The sequence below is a fragment of the Astyanax mexicanus genome, chromosome 20 (assembly GCF_023375975.1).
Source record: "Astyanax mexicanus isolate ESR-SI-001 chromosome 20, AstMex3_surface, whole genome shotgun sequence".
Taxonomy (NCBI): domain Eukaryota; kingdom Metazoa; phylum Chordata; class Actinopteri; order Characiformes; family Acestrorhamphidae; genus Astyanax; species Astyanax mexicanus.
In genome coordinates this window covers 32,675,661-32,700,591 of record NC_064427.1, presented here as the reverse complement: position 1 = coordinate 32,700,591, position 24,931 = coordinate 32,675,661, and the positions used below count along the sequence as shown (strand labels likewise).

Below are 24,931 nucleotides of genomic sequence, written 5' to 3'. Positions count from 1 at the left end.
GGGAGAGAGCAAGGCTGATGGCAAGCTACATGAACAGGATTCGAACGAGATTCTGACTCCTACACTCAAATGCATTCATGTCACCCAACAGATTATCCTCAGATTTCTTTCATTTCTGATTATAAATAAGAGTTAATCTACTGTACAGTTACAGTTATTAGATCTACAGTTACAGGAATCACCAGCATAATCTCTTTCTCCCAGTCAGAGTCAGATTTCGGCATAACACCAGTTCTATTTTCTTTTTCTGTTGTGTAATCTGTGACAAGAGCCTGCTTCCTTCATTTTCTTTAATTCCAAACCGTTTTAATTATGTTTTCACTCTGCAAACCAACCAAACCGTTTTAGCTGATCCAGATTAAGACTTTCTTTTTTGGGTTGGACCAAATCTTTGGACCAAAGATTTTATACCTGCTGTTTCGTTCAGACAAGTATAAATAGCCCAAAGGTCCAGACCTAAACTTTCCAATACCACCCATTGTTTCTAAGGAAAGTTTGGATGAGCTGTTGTCTACCATCTTTTGAAAATGTAGGGTAGTACAGTAGATTTAAAACTAATAAATCTCTAAAAATGAGCCGCATTCCTGCAAATTTGTAATTAATACCCATTTACGGTACCTAGTTGCATTAGTAGAGGCCAAGAAATTCTAACAAAAGATCAGAATTGGATCAGGCTTTTGTAGCCAATAGCAATCCATTAACACATGCTTGGACTGCCGCTGGTCCTAGCCCTTTGAATTGGATCAAGGCATGTCTATTTGGCAGTCAAGTCTTTATCTGTATGCTTCCCATTCCCTCTAATGTGGAAAAATGGATTTCAAATATTTGGTCTTCTTTACTGATGCTAGCAAGATAAGTATGTCCAAAGCTGGCCTACATATTGTCTCCTGGTTACATAAGTTGACCAGTGCAAATGCTCCAAAATGACTATATGCAATACAATCTTTTTAGACCGGCTTTCACTGACAAGCTTAGAAGTTTTTTGTTGGTCTACTGTAAAGCAGCAAATTGTTAACTAATGTAAAAAAAAAAATCAGATGCAATATTAGTCAAAACTCTTTCTATGTGGTAAACTATAAATATGTAGTAATTGTGTAGTAAACAAAAAAGTGTATCTGCTTCCCAATACCCCTGACCTACACCATCCCAACTGAGATGTTGATGTGGAATGAGCTTGAGCTTCACCACCTCCAGGAACTCCTTCAAGACAATGATAAAACAAAGCTATTCCAGGTGACTCTACCTCATGACTCTTCTCATCAAGCAACTGAGATTTTAATGCCAAGAATGTGCAAATCAGTCAACAAAGCTAAATGTGGTAATTCGAAAAAATCGAACAGTGTAATTTAAAGTATTAAACATCGTCTGGTTAATAAACTAATAAACTAATAAACTAATAAACTTTAACAAACTAGCAAAATAATTCCACATGTATTCCTGTATAACTTTAATGTTTTTAGTATTAAATTTACAATGCAAAAAAATAGGCATGCCCCCGATTCGATCACACGATTGGAAATCGGGGCTGATAACGGAATGGCGTGGATTTAAAAAAAAATTAAGGTTACGTTGTTACTCCACAAATTCACTATAGACTGAGAATCCACACTTCCTCCAAACTGTCTACACTCCATCACTGTGCTGAAGACTCTCAGCCTCTCTTTCTCTCTCTCACAAACACACACACACAGCATTTCCTTTTTGCAGAGTGAAATATGCACAAGAAAGCCAATATATGCAATTCTACTCGCGTTTATTTTCTCCATTAAAGTTCTGTTAAACTCATTAACTCAGAACATTAAAATTGTCTAATTTGAAAAGCATATAACTTCACTATTATATCATACAGATTTTAAAATACAGTAAAAAAAAAAAAAGGCTAGTCTAAATATAGTCTGCCAGGCCTGAACCACACTACCTGCATTTAAAATAAATCATGATCTTAATTATGAATAATTACAGAGTTGTTGTTTGTTTATTTAAGAAAAGATGCATATTTAAATGGAAATAGTTCATTTTAGTATTTGTATTTAACACTTCCTTATTTTGTGCTTGATACTGTTGTTTCAATAATAATATATTTTTTTTCTACATTGCCAAAATAATGGTTTGGTACTCTGTATTGGCAGATACTCAAAATAAAATGACTCGTATGGCAAAAAATGTGATTGGGATATCCCTTTTTTTAAAATTAATAAAAAGAAAGAAAACACAGTGAATGAGAATCAGGTTTTGACTGGTACTTTACATGTTTTTCTTTTTTTTTTTGAACAACATTGTTTTTTTTCTCAATTATCTGTATGTATGTTCTATTTATGGTCTTCTATCTGCCTCTGTTTCATCTGTTTGGCGTTTGCTCGTAGTCTTGCGTTCTAATAATCCAGCCCTCGGCTCCTACGCCCGGAATCATAATGGCTGTGGCATTATTAGCTGCCGCTGGGGGTAATTGCTACGGGCCTTATGTTTTCTTTCTGCCTCCCCCATAATAAACATTAGAAAGCATGTCTGCGGGGATAACGCCAGGCTAACCAGACCTTCGCCATTGTCATTGAAATCAAAATGCTTATTCCTTTTTAATGGGCGAATATAAAAAGCCAGTTACATGTATAAATGAAATTCGCCAGTCGGGAAAACATCCTATCATAACAGGTATTTCAATGCTGGTGTTGATATTGCTCGCAATGCAGGTTTAACTGTATCTATGGGGACTTTTGTGTATCTCACCTTCTTGTCTTTCTTTCTCTGAAGTGAGGGATAAACAGCCGAAGCCTGTCTATATCACAATTCTCATTGCAGTTGTTGCAGACATTCTGAGGTTGTCCTGGAAACTGAGTCTTTCACGTTTAGCCATGGTCGCAAAACACAAAAGCAGATGTCAAGCCATCAAATGAAAATCTTTACTTAAATGTTTACCGCTGCGATTTCCAAAGTGCTCGGTTAGAAGTCTGGCTTTGTGCGGCGGATAAGCAGGAGAGGGTATATATATATATATATATATATATATATATATACACACAAAAATTCAACAATGGAGGTGTCAAAAAATAGTTCTTACAGCATGAGGGGGAAAAAAATAAAAATTTAACAAAACTGATTGCAGTTCATGAATTTATAGTATAGAGTGCATTCCATAGAGTGTGTGTTTGGACAGGAAATGAAATCTTATTTTAAAATAAGATTAAAATAAAGCAGTAAGTTGCACCAGCAGGTCGTATCTAATATTATTTAAGAGTTTTACACTTAATCAAATCGAGGTTCATGTGTTTGTTACATTGTATACATTTGGTCTGGTTAGTTTCATACTGCAGTTTAGTGAGTGCAGTAAAGAGTGGGAATGGGTTAAATCTCTATACGTTTTTATTTCATTTCAGAAATATGGGTTAATCTACAGTTACAGTAGATACAGGAATCGTTTAAGGAATAATGTAGTAAATAAAAAGTATTAAACAACTCTGATGAACTTATCCTGTGCAACAGAGGTAACTCTTGTTCTTCCTTTCCTGATAAGAACCAGTTTTTTTATAACGTACACTTGAGAGGGGACTTTCAAAGTTCTTGGAATTTTTCAGACTGACTGTTTACCTGTAACTGTACCTCTTCACAACTTTACAACAGATGCTCTCAAACACATTAAGAAGCAAGAAATTCAAGGAAATAACTCTTGATGAGTTCAGCACAGCTGTTAACTGAAAGCCATTCCAGGGAACTACCTCATAAAGCTGACTAAGAAAATGACCAGATGTGCGAAGCTGTCATCTAAGCAAGAGATGAAGAATGTAGTGCATTTTAAAATAATGAAAAAACACATAATTAAAAGTGTGTGCAAACTTTTGACTGGTACTGTAACCAACCAGTGTTGGTTGTGATGGTGGACTAGCTTGGTCTTGTTGGTTGTGATGGTGGACTAGCTTGGTATTGTTGGTTGTGATAGTGGACTAGCTTGGTCTTGTTGGTCGTGTTGGTTGGTCAGCTTGGTCATGCTGATTAGTCAACTTGATCTTGTTAGTTGTGTTGGTTGGTCAGCTTGGTCTTGTTGGTTGTGATGGTGGACTAGCTTGGTCTTGTTGGTTGTGATGGTGGACTAGCTTGGTCTTGTTGGTTGTGATGGAGGACTAGCTTGGTCTTGTTGGTTGTGATGGTGGACTAGCTTGGTCTTGTTGGTTGTGTTGGTGGACTAGCTTGGTCTTGTTGGTCGTGTTGGTTGGTCAGCTTGGTCATGCTGATTAGTTAACTTGATCTTGTTAGTTGTGTTGGTTGGTCAGCTCGCTTTAGTTAGTTGTGTTGGTGGACTAGCCTTGTTTTGTTGGTTGTGCTGGTTGGTCAGAAGCCATGGGGCTAATTTTAAAGAAACTGTTTATTGGGATATATGATAGGTAAGTTTTCTATCCTTTTCTATTTCTTCAAAGTAGTTTGTTGTGGTATTCATATGCTACAAATGCAGCAGACAGATGTTAGGTTGAAAATTATATGTATGTGTGCATGTGTGTATTTGTTTTTAATTGACAGTATTTTACACCTACACTGGTGGATGTACCAACTAGGAATTTGAGCCCTTTTATGCGCAGAGAGCATACACAAAGGAAATGCTAGGTTTGTGTTTCTAATGCAGAGAGCCCTTGTTGTTGTAGTGAAGTTGTTTGGAGAAGCTCAGTTCTGTGATGAAAGTATGCTGGCTCTTTTTTTTTTGGCACTAGCGAGGAAAGGTCCATTTAGTTCTGCTTCTAAAAGTGTACAAAGGAAGGTCACTCATAGAGAAAGCGCTGAAAAGATGATGGTAGAATAAGAATATTTGTTGAAATTGGCAGCCTATAAAAGTTGCGATCAATGACGGAAATTCTTTCTGCCCGTCCCAAAAATGTGTTAGAAGTTACGATGTCTAAACACGCTGCCAGAAAGCGAGGCCAAGCTTAAGGTATTTTGATATTCCACATTTTCTAGCACGAAAACGGAGTTGTTTGAGGTGGGTATGCTCTCACAACCTGCTAATAATGAGAGCACGCCTTTCAGAGGCTTGTTTATTTTGCAGAATGGTTAAAGGCTCAGCTTATCGTAATTAATATAATGTTATTATGCTTCCTCAATTATGTTAGTCCAGTCTATTCACCTGAACCTGCAGGTAAGCGTCTGAGGGGGAAATCAGTGGAAGACCTACACATATGGTGGATGATAGCAATAAAATTGGAGCTCAATCTCCAGCTAATCGCACCACCATATTCCTTTCCCCTCTATTTTAGACTGGCTCAAAATTACAGAAATGAGTAATTTGGTTAGATAAGCATAATTACCCTGCTATATCACCCCCCTCGTCCCCTGGGCCGTGGTATTAAGAGAGTAGACAAAATGGAAAACGGAGAGAGAGAAACAGAAAAAGACAGAGAGAAAGAGAGAGAATGAGAGAGAGAGAGAGAGAGAGAGAAAGGGAGTGGAAAGTGAGATAATGAGAGTTTTAATGTAGAACTGTTGCTGTATGTTGTGACATTTGGTCTGCAAGGGAATAGGTTACCCGTTACTGAAGGTTAAACTGCGGCTTTGCTCCTAGAAGAAATAGTTGGATCTATTTATTTAAACATTGTTTAGAATTCCTGTTAAAATGATTCTGGTTGTTTTTTATTTTTTGTTCTATAGAAAGGAATGTTGCACAATGACTCAAATGATTAAAACCTCCATTCACCATTTAAAGGCATTATTTCAACAGAAGTATCACTTAAGTCACTTAAGTTAACACAATTTAAACGGAAATGTTTATAAAAATGGATATTGTCAATATTGTAGAATGAAGACAAAATAACTACAGAGCACATGCCTTAACTTGAATTCTTCTACATAGTTCCAAACAGGCTGAATTGTGCAGGCCTTTAGTGTGACTGAAAAACATTCAGACATACAGCTCTGAAAAAAAAAAATGAAGAGACCACTTTAGTTTCTGAATCAGTTTCTCTGATTTTGCTATTTATAAGTATGTTTTAGTAAAATGAACATTGTTGTTTTATTCTATAAACTACAGACAACATTTCTCCCAAATTCCAAATAAAAATATTGTCATTAATAGCATTTAATTAAACAAAAAGCGAGAAATGGCTCAGACCTCAAATAATGCAAAGAAAACAAGTTAATATTCATAAAGGTTTAGGAGTTCAAAAATCAATATTTGGTGGAATAACCCTGTTTTTTAATCACAGTTTTCATGCAACTTGGCATCACGTTCTCCTCCACCAGTCTTACACACTGCTTTTGGATAACTTGATGCCTTTACTCCTGGTGTAAAAAGTTCTGGTTCAAGCAGTTCATCTTCTTGGTTTGATGGCTTGTGATCATCCATCTTCCTCTTGATTATATTCCAGAGGTTTTCAATTTGGTAAAATCAAAGAAACTTTTTTAAGAAAATATTTAAGTGGTCTCTATTTCTTTCCAGAGCTGTATATAGATTTTTTTATTCATGTTTGGTAAAGCAGATCCACACTCTTGAAAAAAAGAAGATGCTCAAATGGCTAATTATGATTATGATTTAAACAATTTTTTAAGCATGAATGACCAAGTTTGGAAATGGCATCACCTTTATAAATTATGAGGTGTTATCTTGTGAGTGACATCAAATATCAGAGTTTGAGCGTGGCCTGATTATTGTGGGTGCCAAAGTTTTGGCCAAATATTTAACATTCCTCAATCCACAGCGTCTTTTGTATACAAGAAATACATCATAGAAGGCATTACCACCCGCAGTGGACAGCACAATGGGTGGTAATGATCGTGTCCGGCAGCTTCTGCCTAGACATGTTGTGTCCATTAAGAAACAAGTGTTCTTTAGCTTCCATTGAATGTGGCAAAAGTCATGGGATAGGAACTAGTATCATGTGGCAGGTCAATGTATACCTGTAAATATTCTTCACAAATCGTAGGTTTATTGTATGTATTCTGACATGTACTAAAGTCAAGGGAAAAAAGCCCTGGAAAGAGCTTTCCTAAAAAGTGTAGAAACCCTGAAATTGCAGTTCTCAGATTTAATGAGCCCCCGTGCAGACGCACAGCAAATATTTTTGCAGCTAGTGGGTAAAGCATGATGCCGCGGTATTTATACAAGGAAAACAAAACAAACTTTGTGACATTGTCAACAGGGGGAACGAGAAGTAAAGTATTTAAAAAAAAAAAAAAAACAATGAAAAAGGCCCCATAATTAACCCCTGTGGGACACCTCTAATGATATGGCTTGACAAACATGAAACACTTTCTTCTAGGCCCCCTCTTTCTTTTGATTGTGTTTTGCTTCTTGATGAAATCTGCATAATATTCAGATTCACAGATTTGCGTATGTCTGGAAAACGTCTGAAATCAACTTTGTATTTGGATGCCGTTCCTCAAATCCTTGCACATGAACACAAACATGATCTTGAACATGTATGCATGTGTTCTTGCATTTCAGGTCGTCGGGTTGTCAACGAGGGGGAGTATGTTGAGATGACTGCAATCACCAAAGAGCAGTCGGGACCGTACGAGTGCGTCTCTTCCAACGAAATCTCGCCCCCGGACGTGAGGACGGTACAGGTCACAGTTAACTGTAAGTTGAACATCCCTCCGTTTGATATGAGAGCAACGCCTTTATGGCTTTAATAACCCTGACACCATTATTTATGATCATCATTAGTCTAGTACCTTCGGTCCACAGATCCTCCGGTCATTTCGAGGGCTCGCAGCACAGGAACCCCTGTTGGCCACAGAGGGGTACTGCAGTGCGAGGCATCAGCGGTTCCGCTGGCTGACTTTCAGTGGTATAAAGAAGATCGACCGTAAGCTTTCTCTTTTATGCCCTTGCTTGTCCTTGTTTCTACACCCATTATCCATTTTTGTCTTTGAACTACTTTGTAGTTCTGTAATTACAGACTGCAGTGCTTCTCTTACTCTGCATACTTTATTATTATCCTCCTTTCACCCTGTTGTTCCTCAATGGTCAGGACCCCAGAGTAACACCACAGAGTAGCTATTATTGGGGTGGTGGGTCATTCTTAGCACTGCGGTGACACTGATATGGTGGCGGTTAGTGTTAGTGGATCAGAAACAGCAGTGCTGCTGGAGTTTTTAAACATCTCATTGCTGGTCTGAGAAAATGGTAACCCAACAACTTAATGTGACCACTGGTGAAGGGCTAGATGGCAACCAACACAAACTGTGTTAAGGAGCTTCCGTGGAGCGGCTAGGTAGGAGTGTCTAATAGAGTGGGCAGTGAGTGGACACAACCTCCAGTGTGTTTAAAACTTCCAGCAACACTGCTGCCGTGTCTGATCCACACAAAGTGACATCAGTTATCAGAGTTTGAGCATGGCCTAATTATAGTGAGTGCCGAATGGACGGGGGTATTTAGTCATGCTGGTTGTTTTGGGGTAGTGCTGGGCGGTATGACCAAAATTGTATATCACAGTATTTTTCAAGATTCTGACGGTTTCACAGTATATGACGGCATTTTTTTAATTTTACCTTATTTATTTTATTTTTTATTTGCATGACTGGGCTTTAGGCTGTTAGGATTACATATAATATAAAACACTAAGGCTTTAAATTAAGACAGTAATTACTATTGGGATTACTTTGTCACACAAAATAACACAATATATGAAAGAAATCTGACTTTATTAGCAGAAAAAACAGCTGAAGAATGTAAACAGTAGGCCTTTAAAAGAGATACCCCAAGAACTTAAACACTGCTTTCTTTTTAAATAGTTCCATAAACACTATAAACAGACCTGAAATACTCAATGTTTAAGTATTTAAAAGAGATATTTTTAAAAATATCTCTTTTTCTATTTTACAGGTAAGACACAAGTTTAATATCAATTTACAATATATGTTCTTATTGAAGCCATAAGAGGCATTACAATGTTAAAATCCGCCACAATTCCCTTTTCTCTCCAGTTAACAAATATATTTAATTCAGTGTGCATTAATATTATCCTTTAAGCTACAGTATTAATATATTTAAGGGTTACAGTTATTTCCTCGTATCTGGAGTTTGAAGGAGTTTTGTCTCTTGTGATGGATAAATGATTCCGCACTCAGGACCGATGCTGGTCTTGTCTGGGGGACGCGAGGGACATTTGTCCAAGCTGTGGACTGACTGAGCAATTCCATTTATCTCACTGCAGTATTCATGTCTTCATGTCTATGCTCCAATCACTACACTATGTTAGCTTGTTATGCTAGCGTTATCTAGCGAACTGGGTGCTTCTTTGGTAGCGCTGTTCTACATGGTGTGCTTCTACACGGCGCTCCACAGCGCCTCTAGAGGTATGGCAGTATGGTAAAGAAGCATACTAAATGCATATGGTTCTAAATCCCCCTACGTTATACCGTATGAACAGGTATATCGCCCAGCATTAGTTTGGGGGTATTTAACATTCCTCGATCCACAGTGTCACTTGTGTACCAGGAATACTGTACATCATAGAAGGCATTACCACCCACAGTGGGCAGCACAGTGGTAGGTAATGATTATTTGATTATATGATTACAGTTCAGTGCAGTGTACTTTAGCTTCCATGGGATGTAAATAAAAACTTGTAGATCAGATCCCGGGGTCTGGCCGCACCACATATCTGAACCCCACTGCCCTCAGTGGGCGTGGACAGGAAGTAGCTCTAGGAAGGTCCTAGGAAGACGTTACCTGGCCTGGAATGCTGATCTCAGTGTCCTGAATACAAATCGACCCTTTTGTAAAACTAGAATTAAGGACAAGACAAGACCAAACTGGCACTGAATCAGGACATCTCTTTAAGGTCGTAATTTTTTCACCTTTTGACTTAGGGTCAGCAAACTTGGGAAGTAGTAGCAGACTATCGTCACGGTGTGGGGTCCTGAGTTTGGTGTCACTCTGACCTTCCATTCCCTTGCAGATCCTAACAAGATTTTTTCAGCCTAGTCCTTCCCATTTAAAAGGCCATAAACAGACATTTTCAAGGCTGTATCTCATTGACCCTTAGGCTTAGGGTCACCAAACTCTGAAAAATTGGTCAGACTTTGGTCCTCTAATGTATATCTAAGTTTTGTGTTACTGCAACATTTTTTTTCTTTAAAAAAATGCATTAACTTATTATTAAATTAACAGTAGCCCGTATAAACAATATTAATGGAATTATAAGTGCAAACCAGTCATGCAGAGCATTGCATTTCTGCATTAAATCACTGTATAACCAGCAACTATGTTGTAATCTGTAATGAAATTAAAAATACCACTTCCTTTCAACTCCAGAACTGACTGACTGGACTCTGAACTGCATTACTCTTTCATTTCAATGCATAGTGAACTTGACCTTTAAATTTAAATTGCTAATTCTAACCTGACCTTGTTGTTTGCAGCCTCGTCAACGGACTCAATGGAGTGAAAATAGAGAACAAAGGTAAACAGTCCATGCTCATATTTTTCAATGTGTCTGAAGAGGACTACGGAAACTACACCTGCGTTGCCATGAACATGTTGGGCATCACAAACGCGAGCATAATCCTGTACGGTAAGAACGCCAGATTTATAAAATATGAAAGCACTGCAGTGTTTACATCGTTTGAGGTGTGATAGACATTAGTCTGAGTCTGCTGATGCTGATCTTATTACTGTGCATGCCAAGTGACTGTCTCCAACCAGTCTCATGAAGAATTCATAAGAAATTTTAACAAGCCATGATGAGTTCATGAATGCAAGTCTGACAAACAAAACTTTGACTCTGTTAAGCAATGGACGATCCTGCTTGTTACTTTTAAAAGGGATTGAAATTCTTATTACAGTTCCAATCAAAAATGTGGACACACTTGGACTTTTTTTTAATTTAATGGTTTTCTTTATTTCTTTATTTAATTTATTTTCTACATTCTAGATTAATATTAAATACATGAGAACAATTAAGGGGACCCTTGGAATTACGTAGTAGTGTGCATATTTTTCTATTTTTCTAAATGTGTTACTTACAGGGTTCCCACTGGTCCTTAAAAAGTCTTAAAATGTCTTAACTTAAAATCTGTGTCTTAAAATGTCTTAACTATACTGTGAATTTGCTCACAGTAATTGGTTTAATGTCTGTTTAATGCCGGTGGGAAAGCACATATTAACATTAGCGGCAAGTTAGCTAATGTTACTGGAGAGAGAACTAATGTTAGCAGAGAGCTAGCTAACGTTAGCGACAAGTTAGCTGACATTACCGGCGAGAAAACTAAGGTTAGCGGAGTGATAGCTAACATTAGCAAAGAGCTAACTAATGTTACTGGAGAGAGAACTAGTGTTAGCGGAAAGGTAGCTAACATTAGCAGCAAGCTAGCTAACATTACCGTGGAGAAAAAGGTTTGCGGAGAGCTAGCTAACGTTACCATAGAGCTAGCTAATATTAGCAGCAAGCAAGCTAACGTTACTGGGGAGAGAACTAACATTAGCAGCAAGCTAAAAAATTAGTGGGGAAAAAAACTAAAGTTACCAAAGGAATTATGACTACATTTTTGGGTCTTAAATAAAAAATTATTGAGGTCTTGAAAAGGTCTTAAAAAGCATACAGTTTGACTTGTGGTGCAAAATGGTGCAAGAATTTAGCTTTAATGTAGTCTTTAATATTAAATTTACAATGTAAAAAGTCATAAAAAGGAAGAAAACACATTAAATGAGAAGAAAGAAAAGTGTGTTCAAACTTTTAACTGGTATTATATGTATTTCTATAGTCTATTTATATATTTCTATAGCGCGTTGATATCGTGACAGCGTGGCAGCTGAGGATACTGACCTCTGCGTTCACGCTGTGAAGGTACACCAGCAGCTCATTTAAGGGAACAGCAATGTTATTTTATTCTTTATTCTGTTTATTGTTGGTGTAAAAGCTGCTTGCAACATGCACAGAGCTCTTGCATGGCTAAGATAAGATTGGGCGGCTGACTGTTGACTGTTCTCAGGGTTTTAATCAGTCAGTGGCGCACCTGTATTTCCCGCCGCCAAGATAGAAACACGCCAGAAATTTACCTGAACACATCCACCTCACTTCCAGGCCACCACGCCCATTAGTGTAGATATATAACTAAATTTAGCTGCCTTCTAATGCGGGCCTAGAACAGCCTATCTTAGACTCATTCAGGTTTAGGCTATGTTGCCACAATGTTAGCTGCTATAGTAACTGTGTTTCTGAGCTGGATTACTCACTGAATGTTGATGACAGACTGATGGTTAGGTAAATTCTGCTGTTTGATATGATACTGTATGTATGTCATGTCTTTATGTTACTCTAGTCTTCAGTTATGAAGGTCAGAACACTGGGAAGTACACAGGCAGGTTATAAGTGATATCGAAATTTATACAACAGTTAGTTACGACCTCACAATCTGATTGGTTGAGAAGTGTTCTAGCCGTGATGATATTTGTGATAACATCACGGCCTTCTCACACTAAACTTGTATCACTCCGCCGGCACGTTGCCGAGTAACGGCGTATATATACACCGGACAGTTTTGAATCATCACCTCCACCGGCACCAGCAGCAGTGTTAGCTTACACAGGCTAGCGCTCAACCACGGCAAGCTCGCCCACAGCGCTGGATCATCTTTTGTGGAAAAAAGGGGAAAAAAATAGCTCGGCTAATGCCGTCTGACAGTTAAAACGGTAACTTAGCAAGCCAGGCTAGGCTAAGCTAAGTTAATGCTGTGCTAAAGCATTAACCAACACTTATTACCCAGCAAAACAAGCAGAAATGCTCAAAAAATGCGCAGCTTTCAACTAAAGACGACTCCACGGAGCAGGAGAGGAGAGTATTAGCGTTATTTCACGCTCCTAACGTTTAGCATCTTCTCTTATTCCCAATTTTGATTTCAAGCTAACTTTCGTGGTGTTAGTCTGTATAAACCATACACCGTTTTGTAGTTAAGTTTCAGTTCTGTTACTGTTGTGGTGGAACTACTTTTTGGCGGAAGGCACAGTCCATATTAAAGCATATTTATTCTTAATTTCTTAAACTTCTGTGATTTATTTATTTTTTATTCATTTTGTAAAAAAAAAAACCTGTTGTATAAAAGCAATAGAACAATCGAGGTCGTGTGTTATCACGAATAACATCACGGCTGTGATTCGGTCGCCGTAGATCATCACGGCTGTGATGTTATTCGTGATAATAACTTTAAAAAGTTATTTGTGATAACACACTCCCTCTCGTGTTCTATTGCTTAAATTGAAATTGAGTTTGAAAATCAATATCATCGCTATGTATGTATTTTCTATCACGATAAATGTTGATACTGATTTATGGTGAGATGTGAAACCGTAGTACTGCATTTTTTTTTTTTTTATTATTTAACCCGAATGTAAAAGGTTAGTTTATTCAGAAAAACACTGGCACACTCTCACAGTATTGAGTTATGTAGGGTCAAAGCGAGCACTGATATCTCTTTCTCTCTGTCTTTCTCCCCAGGTGCAGGAGCGATGCATGATGTGAACAGCGCTGCACTTTGTCCATCCATCTCCCCCTGCCTGCTGCTCGCCCTCGCTCTCTTTTACCTGAGCAAGTTTTGATGCTAGAGACCACCCCCTGCATCAGCTCCACTCGGCATTAAACACACAGACAGACTCAAAAGGCCCATAAATAGAGCAGATTTCATTTCAGTTCTTCTTCTGATTATTATTATTATTATTATAATGATGATGATGACTATTATTGTTATTAATATATTGTCTTCGGTTTGGATTTTTTACTTTGCCTTACCGTTATTTTTTGGGGGAGGGTTAGGAACCGGGGCTCTGGGTGTAATCTGGGCTAATATGAATAATATGAGTCTGTTCTAAGAGAATAATACGAGACCGCATAAGGGTTCTTTGGTTTAATGGTTAGAGGTAATAGTAGAACCACAGTGTGTGTGTCTCTCCAACCTTTTGTATGTAAAAGAACAGCAAAACGTCATGTGATTGTGGAAGAAAAAAAAAATAAGAACAAAACAAAACAGAAAAAAAAATGGCTGGTTTTGCTCAGTATTCAAGTGTGTGAATTGGGAATTTCTGTGTCACGTCAGAGTTCCTTGTAAAATAACATGAGATTAATTTTGTTTTTTTTGTTTTTTAAATAATCGATAAAAGTGCAAAAAAAAAAAACTAAACAAAAAAAAAAAACGATGTGATATATGATTTACTGTACTTGTACAGACGTATACAGTGGAATACTTGCAGTTCATTCAAATATGAGTACGGTCAACCTATGCGTAATATAGCTCACTTCCTGAAAACAGTCTGGTGCGTACTATAGTGTCCATTCCTCATTAAATACTGTTGTTGCCATTCCTAAAGAATCACTGATCACTGCTACATTACGACACACAGGCTGTCATATGTAGGTTAGTCACCTTACCTGATCTTTTAGGTGTTTTTACTGATGATTTAACGCTTTCTTTTACAGTCCTGTGTTCAGTTCTGTTTTTTCGGTAATAACCAGGTAACTGTGTGAGGTACAAACCCCAAATAAAGGCATCGAACTTTTAGACCCCAGAATAGAACCCTGAGGGACTCTGCAAGCCACAGTTTGCTTAGTGCAACAGTAGTTTGTTACAGTGCCTGGCCAAAAAAAATAAAAGTCGCCACCTGGATTTAAGTAAGTAAATGATGTGGGGATGATGGTTGATGCTGCAGTTGGTTTTGCAGGTTTAGGTTCAGCAACAGTATGTGCTGCTGAAAGAATGAGGTCAGCTGACTACATGAATATACTGAATATAGACCAGGTTATTCCATCAATGGATTTTTTCTTGATAATGCCTGGATTCATGGGTCTGGAATTGTGAAAGAGTTCAGAGTTCAGGGAGCATGAGATCATCATTTTTTTACACATGGATTGAGAGAGTTCACCACAGAGTCCAGACCTTAACCTCATTGAGAATCTTTGGGATGTGCTGGATGGAGAAGAGCTGCTTTGTGCAGCGGTCAGACTCTACACTCTAAGAAATATAAGTACAGATTTGTACTTAAAAGAGTACAAAGCTTGTCGCTGGGGCTGTACCTCATATTAAGGTTCAAAAAAGTACCTTTCAGTGAAAGTCCTTTTTTGTACCCATGGTTTTTGTGCCAGTATAGATTATAAAGATTATAAACATTGTCATCAACTAAAAATGGCTCAAAAACTTGATGATACAAAATTGTCTGGCTTTCAAATAAAAAATGTGCAATTTAAATATATACTGTTCATTAGTACAGTGATGCAGAATACTGAATGTACCTTTTGGCTGGTTAAATGGTACAAATCTGTACTTATTGCTGTTAGGATTTACTTTGTACTTCAGAGGGAACAAATCTGACCCCGTAAAGACCAATATTGTACCTTTGAGGGTACAGTTATAAAGAATGTACCTTCGAGTACAAAAAAGTACTCATATCGTACCTCTGTTTTTTAGAGTGTACCATCATCAATGCTGCTGCAAGATCTTGGTGAAAAATGATATCCAGCAACACTGGATTGAAATAAATCTTGTGATGTTGCAGAAGCTTATCGAAACAATGCTACAGTGAATGCATGCACTAATCAAAGCTAAAGGCGGTCCAACAAAATATTAGAGTGTGTGACCATTTTTTTTGACCAGGCAGTGTATTTACACAAAATTATACCTGAACAAGATCTGAAAAATGTTTTTCTAAGAGAGTGTTAAAGACAGAGAAGCTTAGTTACACTGAGCTGCATAAAACATTGTTATATATGCTGTTCTTTTCTGAGTCCTGTGCAATTATTTTGGGTGATTAACTTTATGAAGCTACAGGACATATTAAAGTATCCAGTATATGCAGTAAAAGTAAATGAATGATAAATAACCATTCTAACAAGTACTGCTTTCTTTTACAGTCCAAAATCACTTTATAGGTCTTTAAATGTCTCCTATGAGAATAAGATTCAAGATTAATAATTACTAATACCTGCACACACTTTTAGTTCCATAAGGAATAGAGATATGTGAGTGTGTATTAGGTTAGGTTATATTAGGTCATGTTCTTCACACACATCTCGATTAACGATTGCCTATTTAGTTCCATAAAGAGTGATCTAAAAACACCTAGCACCTTTTGTCTGTACCCACCCATGTTTCTTGTAAGCAAAAGTACTGGAACAGATCAACTTAAAAAAGAAAAAAATGAATAAGACTATAATAAAAATAAAATAATTGCTTGCAATCACTGTGTCAAGCCTGTGACAGCTCAGTGATCGTTACTGACATCATTAACTTTGGCATTCCTCTTGTGTCTTGTGATGCTTTCCTAGGCTTTCACTGCAGCCTCAGGCTTTCAGTTGGTGTTTGTTTTGGGGGGGTTACTCCCTTCAGTCTCCCCTTAGAGCACACAAAGAGCCCAGCAGCTACAATGTACCAACATTTTACCAATTTTCTGATCTGTAAAATTTAGACACAAACTATTACAGACAGGGGAGAGCTGTTACATCAGATAAGAACATTTTAAAACTTGAGTAAAATGAACATGAGCATTTATTTGCAGAAAATGAGAAATGGCTGACATAACTAAAAAAAAGACCTTAAATAATGCAAAGAAAACAAGGTTATATCCATAAAGTTTTTTAGTGTTTAGAGTTTAGAAATCAATATTTGGTGGAATAACCCTTTTTTTTAATCACAGTTTTTATGTATCTTGGCATCATGTTCTCCTCCACCAGTCTTACGCACTGCTTTTGGATAACTTTATGCTGCTTTACTCCTGGTGCAAAAATTCAAGCAGTTCAGCTTGAGGTTTGATGGCTTGTGATCATCCACCTTCCTCTTGAATATATCTCAAATTGGTAAAATCAAAGAAACTCATCATTTTTAAGTGGTCTCAACTTAGTGTAAAAGCCACACACAATCACCTGGTTAATACACAGAACTGTAAGTACTGTAAAAGAAAGAGTTTATTTCATTTATTTCTATTTCTATTTCTTTACAGTAAATATAGACACACTTGTATGTTTAGAACGTAAGCAACACAGTGGGTTTACTTTACAGAATGTGATGTAACACATGGTGGGAGTTGGGGTGTTATCTCTATATGCTTTAACTGGAAGGAGGCCTGAATTGTAATGCCTGTTGCAAACAAATTTAATCAAGTTGTCTGTCATATGATACGACATGAGATTTTCTTATTGTTTTCATCTTTGTTCATTTTTAAGAATACACACCTGCCTCCTCTCTTTCTTTTTTTTTTCTTTGTTTGTCTACGCTCAGTTGAGGTATTTTACCAGTGTTCTTTCTCAGGTTTTAAGGGATGACTTTAATTTGTGTGTGGCTGTGAATGTCAATGCTTATGGCAAAAAGGATATTAAACGTAAGGCCAAGACTACTGTTTGCTGAATGCTATCTTCCGAGGACTGGTTTTATGTATACATGCTATAAAAGTTGTATTTTATTACACTACATATTATACGCATATTAACGTAATTCACGTTTCACTATGTACATGGCGGTAGAACATTATGTAGAAGTGTACCTACAGTAGATACGGATACAGATCAGATTTTTTATTCGTTTTTTTTTTTCCCTGAAAATCTTCTCCGCCGATGTCCCCTAGTGTTGATATGTAACCTTGATAAGCTCGCCATTTTCTCTGTCACACCTCCGCACCTGTTACTCTGTCTCTAAAAGCTGACCTGGAACGCAGTCAACACCTTAATGAGGAGATTTGGACGCTTCCCAAAGAGAGACAGTAATCAGCCCATGACATTACGCGAGCTAACAGAACGCGCACACACACACACACTCACACACACACTGACACACACTCGCACACACACTGACACAAACTCGCACACACACACACACACACACACACACACTGACACATGCACAGTGCTTATGTAGAGCTTAGAAATGAGACAATGTGCATAGAGGAACCTGACACTGTGTCTCCACACTGAGCCCTATAGCAGCACCACCAGCAACAAGCAAGGAGGATGGTGAAGGGGACCAAGCACCACTGAACAGTCATATCAATACTGAAGCTCTGCTCCACAAGTGATAGTTTGCCCAAAAGATTCATTTACACAACACACAGTCAGTCAGTCAGTCAGTCAACCAAATGTATACATTTGGTTCCACAAAAATATTAATCCTTTAAAAAGCAGCACATCCTAACATGAGGTATAATCTGTTAAATGGACTTTTTCTGTTCTCAAGTTAACTGATTCAAGTTGAACATCATAAAAAGATGTACTGTAATTTTGGAGCATTTATTCTAGTCCATTTTTTTATTTTACAAACTTTTACACCCGGTAATTCACAACTGCCCAATTCACAGTCAAAAAAATTCAAAACATCAAAATCTGTTGAAATACCAATAGCGCCCCCTTTTCAATCAATCAATCAATCAATCAATCAATCAACCTTTATTTTGACTCGGATGTACATTGAGGGCAACGCTCATTTTTAATGTAGCCGAGCAATTACAAAAACCAGGGATTGACATGACAGAGAAAATAATAGCAAATTTTAATTATTGTAAAATAGCAGTAAATAAAATATAAAAATAGATAAAAAATAAAAATAGAATTAGAATAAAATAGAAAAAAAAAATAAAATTAATGATTATAATAAAGTATGGTTTAATTGATAAAAAATTAAGATCAAAATAAAATAGGACTAATACAACAAAAATGTGTTAAAATGAGCTAAAACTAACTATTACACAATACAATAAAAATACAAATAAATAAATGAACTAAAAAACAAATGTGAAGAATCTTCATCCTAAATATAATTAATCTTCAGCCTGAATAGAAATAACTTTTGGCTCATTTTTATTAGTCCATTAAGTATAAAATTTGACATCAGGTTATTAACAACCTGATTCACATCCCAAAAAAAGTGAAAAACTCTTTGAGTACTAATAGCGCCCCCCCTGTGAAGAATCTTCAGTTTGAATAAAATTAATTTTGGTGCATTTACATTAGAGCATTTAATATAACATCTGACAGCAGGTAATTAACAACTGCCCGATTCACATTGTGTTAAAAAGATGAAAAAAAAAACAGTTTGAGTACCAATAGCGCCCCCTTGTGAAGAATCTTTAGCCTGAATAGAATTCATCTTCAGCCTAAATAGAATTAATTTTAGCCCATTTCTAATAATCCATTTAATATAAAAATTGACAGCAGGTAATTAACAACTGCCCAGTTATATTATATTATATATTATATATACTAATAGCACCCCTTGTGAAGAATCTTCAGCTTGAATAAAAGTAATTTTATCGCATTTTTATTAGTCCATTAAGTATACACTTTGACAATAGGCAATTAACAACTGTCTATTTCACATTTTGTAAAAAAAAAAAGTAAAAAAAAAACAAAAAAAACTAATCGAGTACCAATAGCGCCCCCTTGTGAAGTCTCTTTAGATTGAATAGAATTAATTTCGACACATAATTTCTATTAATCCATTTTTTTTATTCCAATGGACATCAGCTAATTAACACATGCCGATTTATATTTTGTCGAAATTAACAACTGCCCACTTTACATTGTGTCAAAAAAGTGAAAAAACGTCTGTTTAAAAACATTACAGATAGCGCCCCCTTTTGGAGAGTCTTCAGCCTGCTGAACCTGAGTGAGTATTTAAGTGATTAAAAACGAGGCACTGAGAACTTGATAAAGTGCACGGCTAGTTTATTTGAATACGCACAGTAGCTTTAGGTAGTTTTCCATTCGCCGCCATCTTGAAACTAATCCGCCATCAGTAGCATTGTAAGCCTGTTGGGAGCATAGGCTAAAAGCACTGTATTTTTGAATGCTGGTGGTGAACAGAGGTGAGCTATTTGAACAAAAAGTTTGATCTTAATTTCACACCGGATGTTTTTTTCTTTAGGCAATGATTCTTGTATACAAGAAGTATTGAAGTACTGAGGTATCAATTCTAAGTTAGCATGATGCTAATCATTCAGTAGAAGAGTCACTAGTACTACTTATTAGCCAAATTAGCCTCTTACAGTGCACATATCCATAATAGCTACATAGTTAACATGTGTTATTGATATAAAATGCAGTTTAAGTTCCTTTTCAGAGAGCGTGCTCCTCCTAATATTCCTCCTCCATTATTTACTAGCTAGCAGCTAGCTAGTAGCCTTGTAGCTAGCCCCTTAGCAAAACTACTACGTAGCAGTAGAAGCTAGCATCAGACACCAAACATACCTGCAGTACCTAGGCTGACTGACTGATTGAATTTGTTGTTTGGGGAAAATTGAGCACAAACTATTACTTTAAAGTTTCCCATATTCACCGAGCCCCTAAAGTGATATGTTATTAAGGCATGGGAAGGAGATTCTAAGTTGTGGCCACGACTTACTAAGGCGTGGAAATTAGATAATTAAGGCATATGAATGAGATAATTAAGTCATGGCCACGACTTATTAAGGCATGGGTGCAAGATAATTAAGTTATGCTTGCTTTTCTGTAAACTGGCTTTGAGTTACGAAGGCAATGGAATAAAATCCTAATGCATGGCCACAACTTATTAAGGTGTGGGAATGAGATCCTAATGGGTGGCCATGACTTTTCGAGGCATGGGAACCGGATCCTAATGTGTGGACACAAATTATTAAGGCGTGGAAACAAGATCCCAAGGTGTGGCCACGACTTTTTAAGGCATGGGGACGAGAATGTGTGGCCATGAGTTATTAAGGTGTGGTAACAAGATCCTAATGCGTGGTCAAGAGATAATTAAGGTGTGTCATGACCAAAAATTAATAAGGCGTGTGAATGAGATTATAATGCGTGGCCATGAATTATTAAGGCATGGGAACGAGATCCTAATGTGTGGCCTACGACTTATTACTGCATGGAAATAAGGACCTTAAGGTAAGGCCACGACTTATTAAGTCATGGGAATGAGATCCTAAAGTATGGCCAAGACTTATTAAGGCGTGGAACCAAGAGCCTAATGTTTGGCCATGACAAATTAAGGCATTAAAAATGAGACCCTAATGTTTGGCCACAACCTACTAAGGCATCGGAATGAGATCCTAAGGAGTGGCCACAACTTATTAAGGCGTGGCAATGAGATCCTAATGTGTGGCCATGAGTTATTAAGGTGTGGTAACAAGATCCTCATGCATGGTCACACGATAATTAGGGTGTGTGAATTATATGATTAAGTCATGGCTGCAAATTAATAAGGCGTGGGAATGAGATCCTAAGGAATGGCCACAACTTATTAAGGCCTGGGAATGAGATTCTAATGTGTTGCCACAAGTTATTAAGGCGTGAGACCCGTGTACCCTTCTTAGGCAGTCATATTGTGCAAAACCCCTGAGACTTTGTGGCCACACCCTTAATATCTCGTTCCCTAATAAGTTGTGGGCACACATTATTATTATTTTTCAACATGATGTCACCTTAGGGGCTCCGTACATAATAGCTACACACGTCTGAGAGTTTATATCCTGGAGGATATTTTAAAGCTGTGGTTTAAAGTTAAAGGTAATTCAGTCTGTGGTGTTGTGCATGTGCTACCGGAACTATTTCTATTAATAATTGCACTAGATGATGATGATGATGATGGTGATCTGATTGGTGGCCACAGTGTAATGTAAGTGTAATGTGTAGACCTGCAGTTTATTGTTCTGGTGTTAGCGTGTGGTGATGGAGAGATCTTTTATCTTTTATTCCACCTGCGATGAGATGACGTCTTTTTTTTTTCCAGCATGCAAAATGGCTAATAACGTTAGCTGATCGCTAGTTTAATACGATCGATACGAAAAGCTTCAATGCTAACCGACTGTTTGAGCACTAGGAGTACATTATATTACACCCGAACTATCTAGTACCATGATACCACAGTAATTCAGAGTAGATCCTTTCAGTGAGGAGATTCACATCGATGCACTGTCGTGAAAAATGTACTAATATGCAATCTGAAATCATATGATTCGTTTTCCTGCACTAGAAAGTTAATTTACTGGTTAAGTGGGATGAAATGTAGAAACGATATCGAATTCTTTTTTGCTAGCATTGTGCCTTTCGTGCATGTCAAAAAAAAATAAAAAAAACGAAAACTGAAAATGGAAAAAGTTGTAATAATTAGTGTGGATTAACAGTAAAACACTGGAAGCGAGTGCTGCGACTCGTCCATCCTCCACATGTGTACATGTTTGTAGATGTGTACATGCGTGCTCAGCTTGAACAGAATGACTGTTCTGATTCGAAACAGTTCGACATATGCAAGGCATGTTCTAGATCGTTCTTACCAAGCGTGTTCATTTGCGTATGCTGGAAACCACTGATTGGTTGGAAATCAATCTAAGCCACTTTTCTGTTAAAAGCTGAAAAAAGTTCTGTTTAATTTTTGTATTCAAAATAAAGATAATAAAGTGACTTATGCTAAACATATAGATTGTACTATAGGCTATTTCTGTGTACAATTTTGAGTAACTAATGTTGAGTCAACTGAACTTTTTTTCTGTAGTGCTGTTCCCAAAAAAGTGGAAATGCAAATGATGCCGACTTCATATTGGATTTAATCCAATATTACTGATTATTCAAATGCTATTGTTTTCTTCACCAGCGTCATAATGCATATTATAGCCACACCTACTGCACATTATAATCTATAGCTCCAGCAAGGATAATATGGTAATCTGTTCTTATTTTGGGGGTCTTATTTTTTAACATCTTGATTAACAATATTCTTCATGTTCCACAGAAAATATCATCTTTTCTTGCACTGAACAGATTGTAGAACTCTGAAGTCCGTCAATCTATGACAAGCATATACAGTTTACACAAACAGTTTGGGCACCCCTGACCAGATTGCATATTTTGTTGATTTTTGAAGAGAAAAAAAAGTTTCTCTACATTGTTCCTGTGCTGCTACCACACAACCCAGCTCATCAATATAAAATACCATCAAGTTAACAGTTTTTTTTTTAATTATTAAATTCGATTCTTGTTTTGCATTTGTGTCCAAAGTCTATTTTAACTATTTTAAAATAGTTTAAAACAGACTTTCCATACTTCAGACAAGGTGACTGACACAAGACATGTTTCCTTCAGATGTCACTATTTCCAGTGCACACCATGTTAATAAAAGCAATGCTGCACAGTAGAATAGTGCACCACCACGTACTCCTGGCTACTGTTAGCTAGCCCTTTCTTCAGGCCATTTCCCTGATTACATGCCAATGTGGAGCCTGGATATGGATAGCTCAAAGTTTTTTTCCCACAGTTTCCATACTGACCCTGCATATGAATGCCTTCCTGGGTCAATGATGGAACCAGGAGGGGTTAAAAATGGGCCCCATCTCTCAGTTGTATACTGCTTTGGGAAGCCCAACTGGGTTCCAGTAACAACACAGGGACATTGCCCACCTGGGACCCACCTAGGCTACATTCCACACGTCAGCCCCACATGTCGACATGGTTGTGATATGGATTGTGATATGTGTTTTGATTTGCTTTGTCTTTGTAATCTGCATAAGCAGTTCTACAAGTATCGTCTACGAGTATTGTCTTGGTCCAGATGTTGCCTTGACTTCCACACTTCCCCTGAACTGTCAGTAAACTAAGAACTAACAAGGTTATTGAGTTCCAGCTGTCCAGACATTTGAACATGCTACCGTTGCTATTTTATTTATTAGTTTATTTATGTTTATTAGGTTAAAACTGCTTTAATATAATGCTTTTATAAAAGTTGTTTTTATGTGTTTTACCTATTCATTTTTCTCTTCAAAAATCAACAAACGGTGTATATGTGGAAAAAAATGCATATAACTGTACACAAACAACTAGGGTGACATTAGTTTACATTCAGTTTAGCTCTAAATTGTCCTGATTGTCCCTTTAAACATTAACAAAGATTACATTAAGATATTGTATGGACATAAAGAAGTCTAAACAGTTTTAGGGTCTGTTTTAATTGAGATGTTAAGCAGTGGTGAATAAATTGAAATGAATGACAAAAAAAATCTGAGGTGTTCCTGATCCACAGTACTTCTTGCTGAGTAGTATTTCACTGTCTATTTTTGGACATCCTGTATATTGGCTTTTTATTTCTCTGGCTTGTCTCTAACCTGTTAAAACTGTAGAAGATTGAAAGAAAGAGTCTCCCCAGACTTCTCCGGTGAACTCCATGTGCATGCACAGACGTAGTTGTATTATTATTATTATTACTATTATTATTTTTTTTCTTTTCTTTTCTATTGGAGAATGAGTAAAAGAATATTGTATCTGTTCTGTGTAATAAAGTTCAGAATATTTTCTTCTACTTTTGCTTTATTACATTTCAGAGCCCGTCCAGAGGTTTGTTTCAGATGAAGGATCTGGATCAGTATTATGTGTTAGGAAATGCTCCTTTCATGACTTTTTTTCCTTGAAAACCCCAAAAAACACAGTGCTACACATGCCCCACAGGCTGACATGCCTATGTGGGGACTTTATGGGCAGCCCAGCTGAGGACCAGAACGTTTTATCCAAGGATTTCATCCCAGATAGCATTAAGACTCCTCCCGAGTCGAGCTAGCATTAGCCGTAACTTGGCATCAACGTGGTCGAATATGATTTATACTCATCAACCAGAGAGATGGAAAAAGTGGTTCGGCCTGACTTGGCAACTGGAGTATTGGCACAAGTGGCTTGGGCTTTTCCCATACTATACTCAGCAACCGGTGTATTGGCACAAGATGCACAGGGCCGATTCCCATACTATACTCACCAACCAGTGTATTGGCATAAGTGGCACAGGGCAGATTCCCATACTATACTCACCAACCAGTGTATTGGCATAAGTGGCACAGGGCAGATTCCCATACTATACTCACCAACCAGTGTATTGGCATAAGTGGCACAGGGCCGATTCCCATGCTATACTCACCAACCAGTGTATTGGCATAAGTGGCACAGGGCCGATTCCCATACTATACTCACCAGCCAGTGTATTGGCATAAGTGGCACAGGGCAGATTCCCATACTATACTCACCAACCAGTGTATTGG

The 24,931-nt window shown here is 37.4% G+C and overlaps 1 protein-coding gene across 2 annotated transcripts in view; it reads left to right on the top strand.

Moving 5' to 3' along the window:
* Nucleotides 1-24,204, top strand: part of opcml (opioid binding protein/cell adhesion molecule-like) — a 456,624-nt gene extending 432,420 nt beyond the window's left edge. For both annotated transcript variants that reach the window (XM_049468806.1, XM_049468805.1), the window contains 4 exons: nt 7,418-7,552; nt 7,661-7,781; nt 10,342-10,493; nt 13,413-24,204. In XM_049468806.1, coding sequence (XP_049324763.1) covers nt 7,418-7,552; nt 7,661-7,781; nt 10,342-10,493; nt 13,413-13,513 — 509 coding nt within the window. In that variant the 3' untranslated portion in view covers nt 13,514-24,204. The remainder of the gene's footprint in view (nt 1-7,417; nt 7,553-7,660; nt 7,782-10,341; nt 10,494-13,412) is intronic.
* Nucleotides 24,205-24,931: the final 727 nt, after the last annotated feature.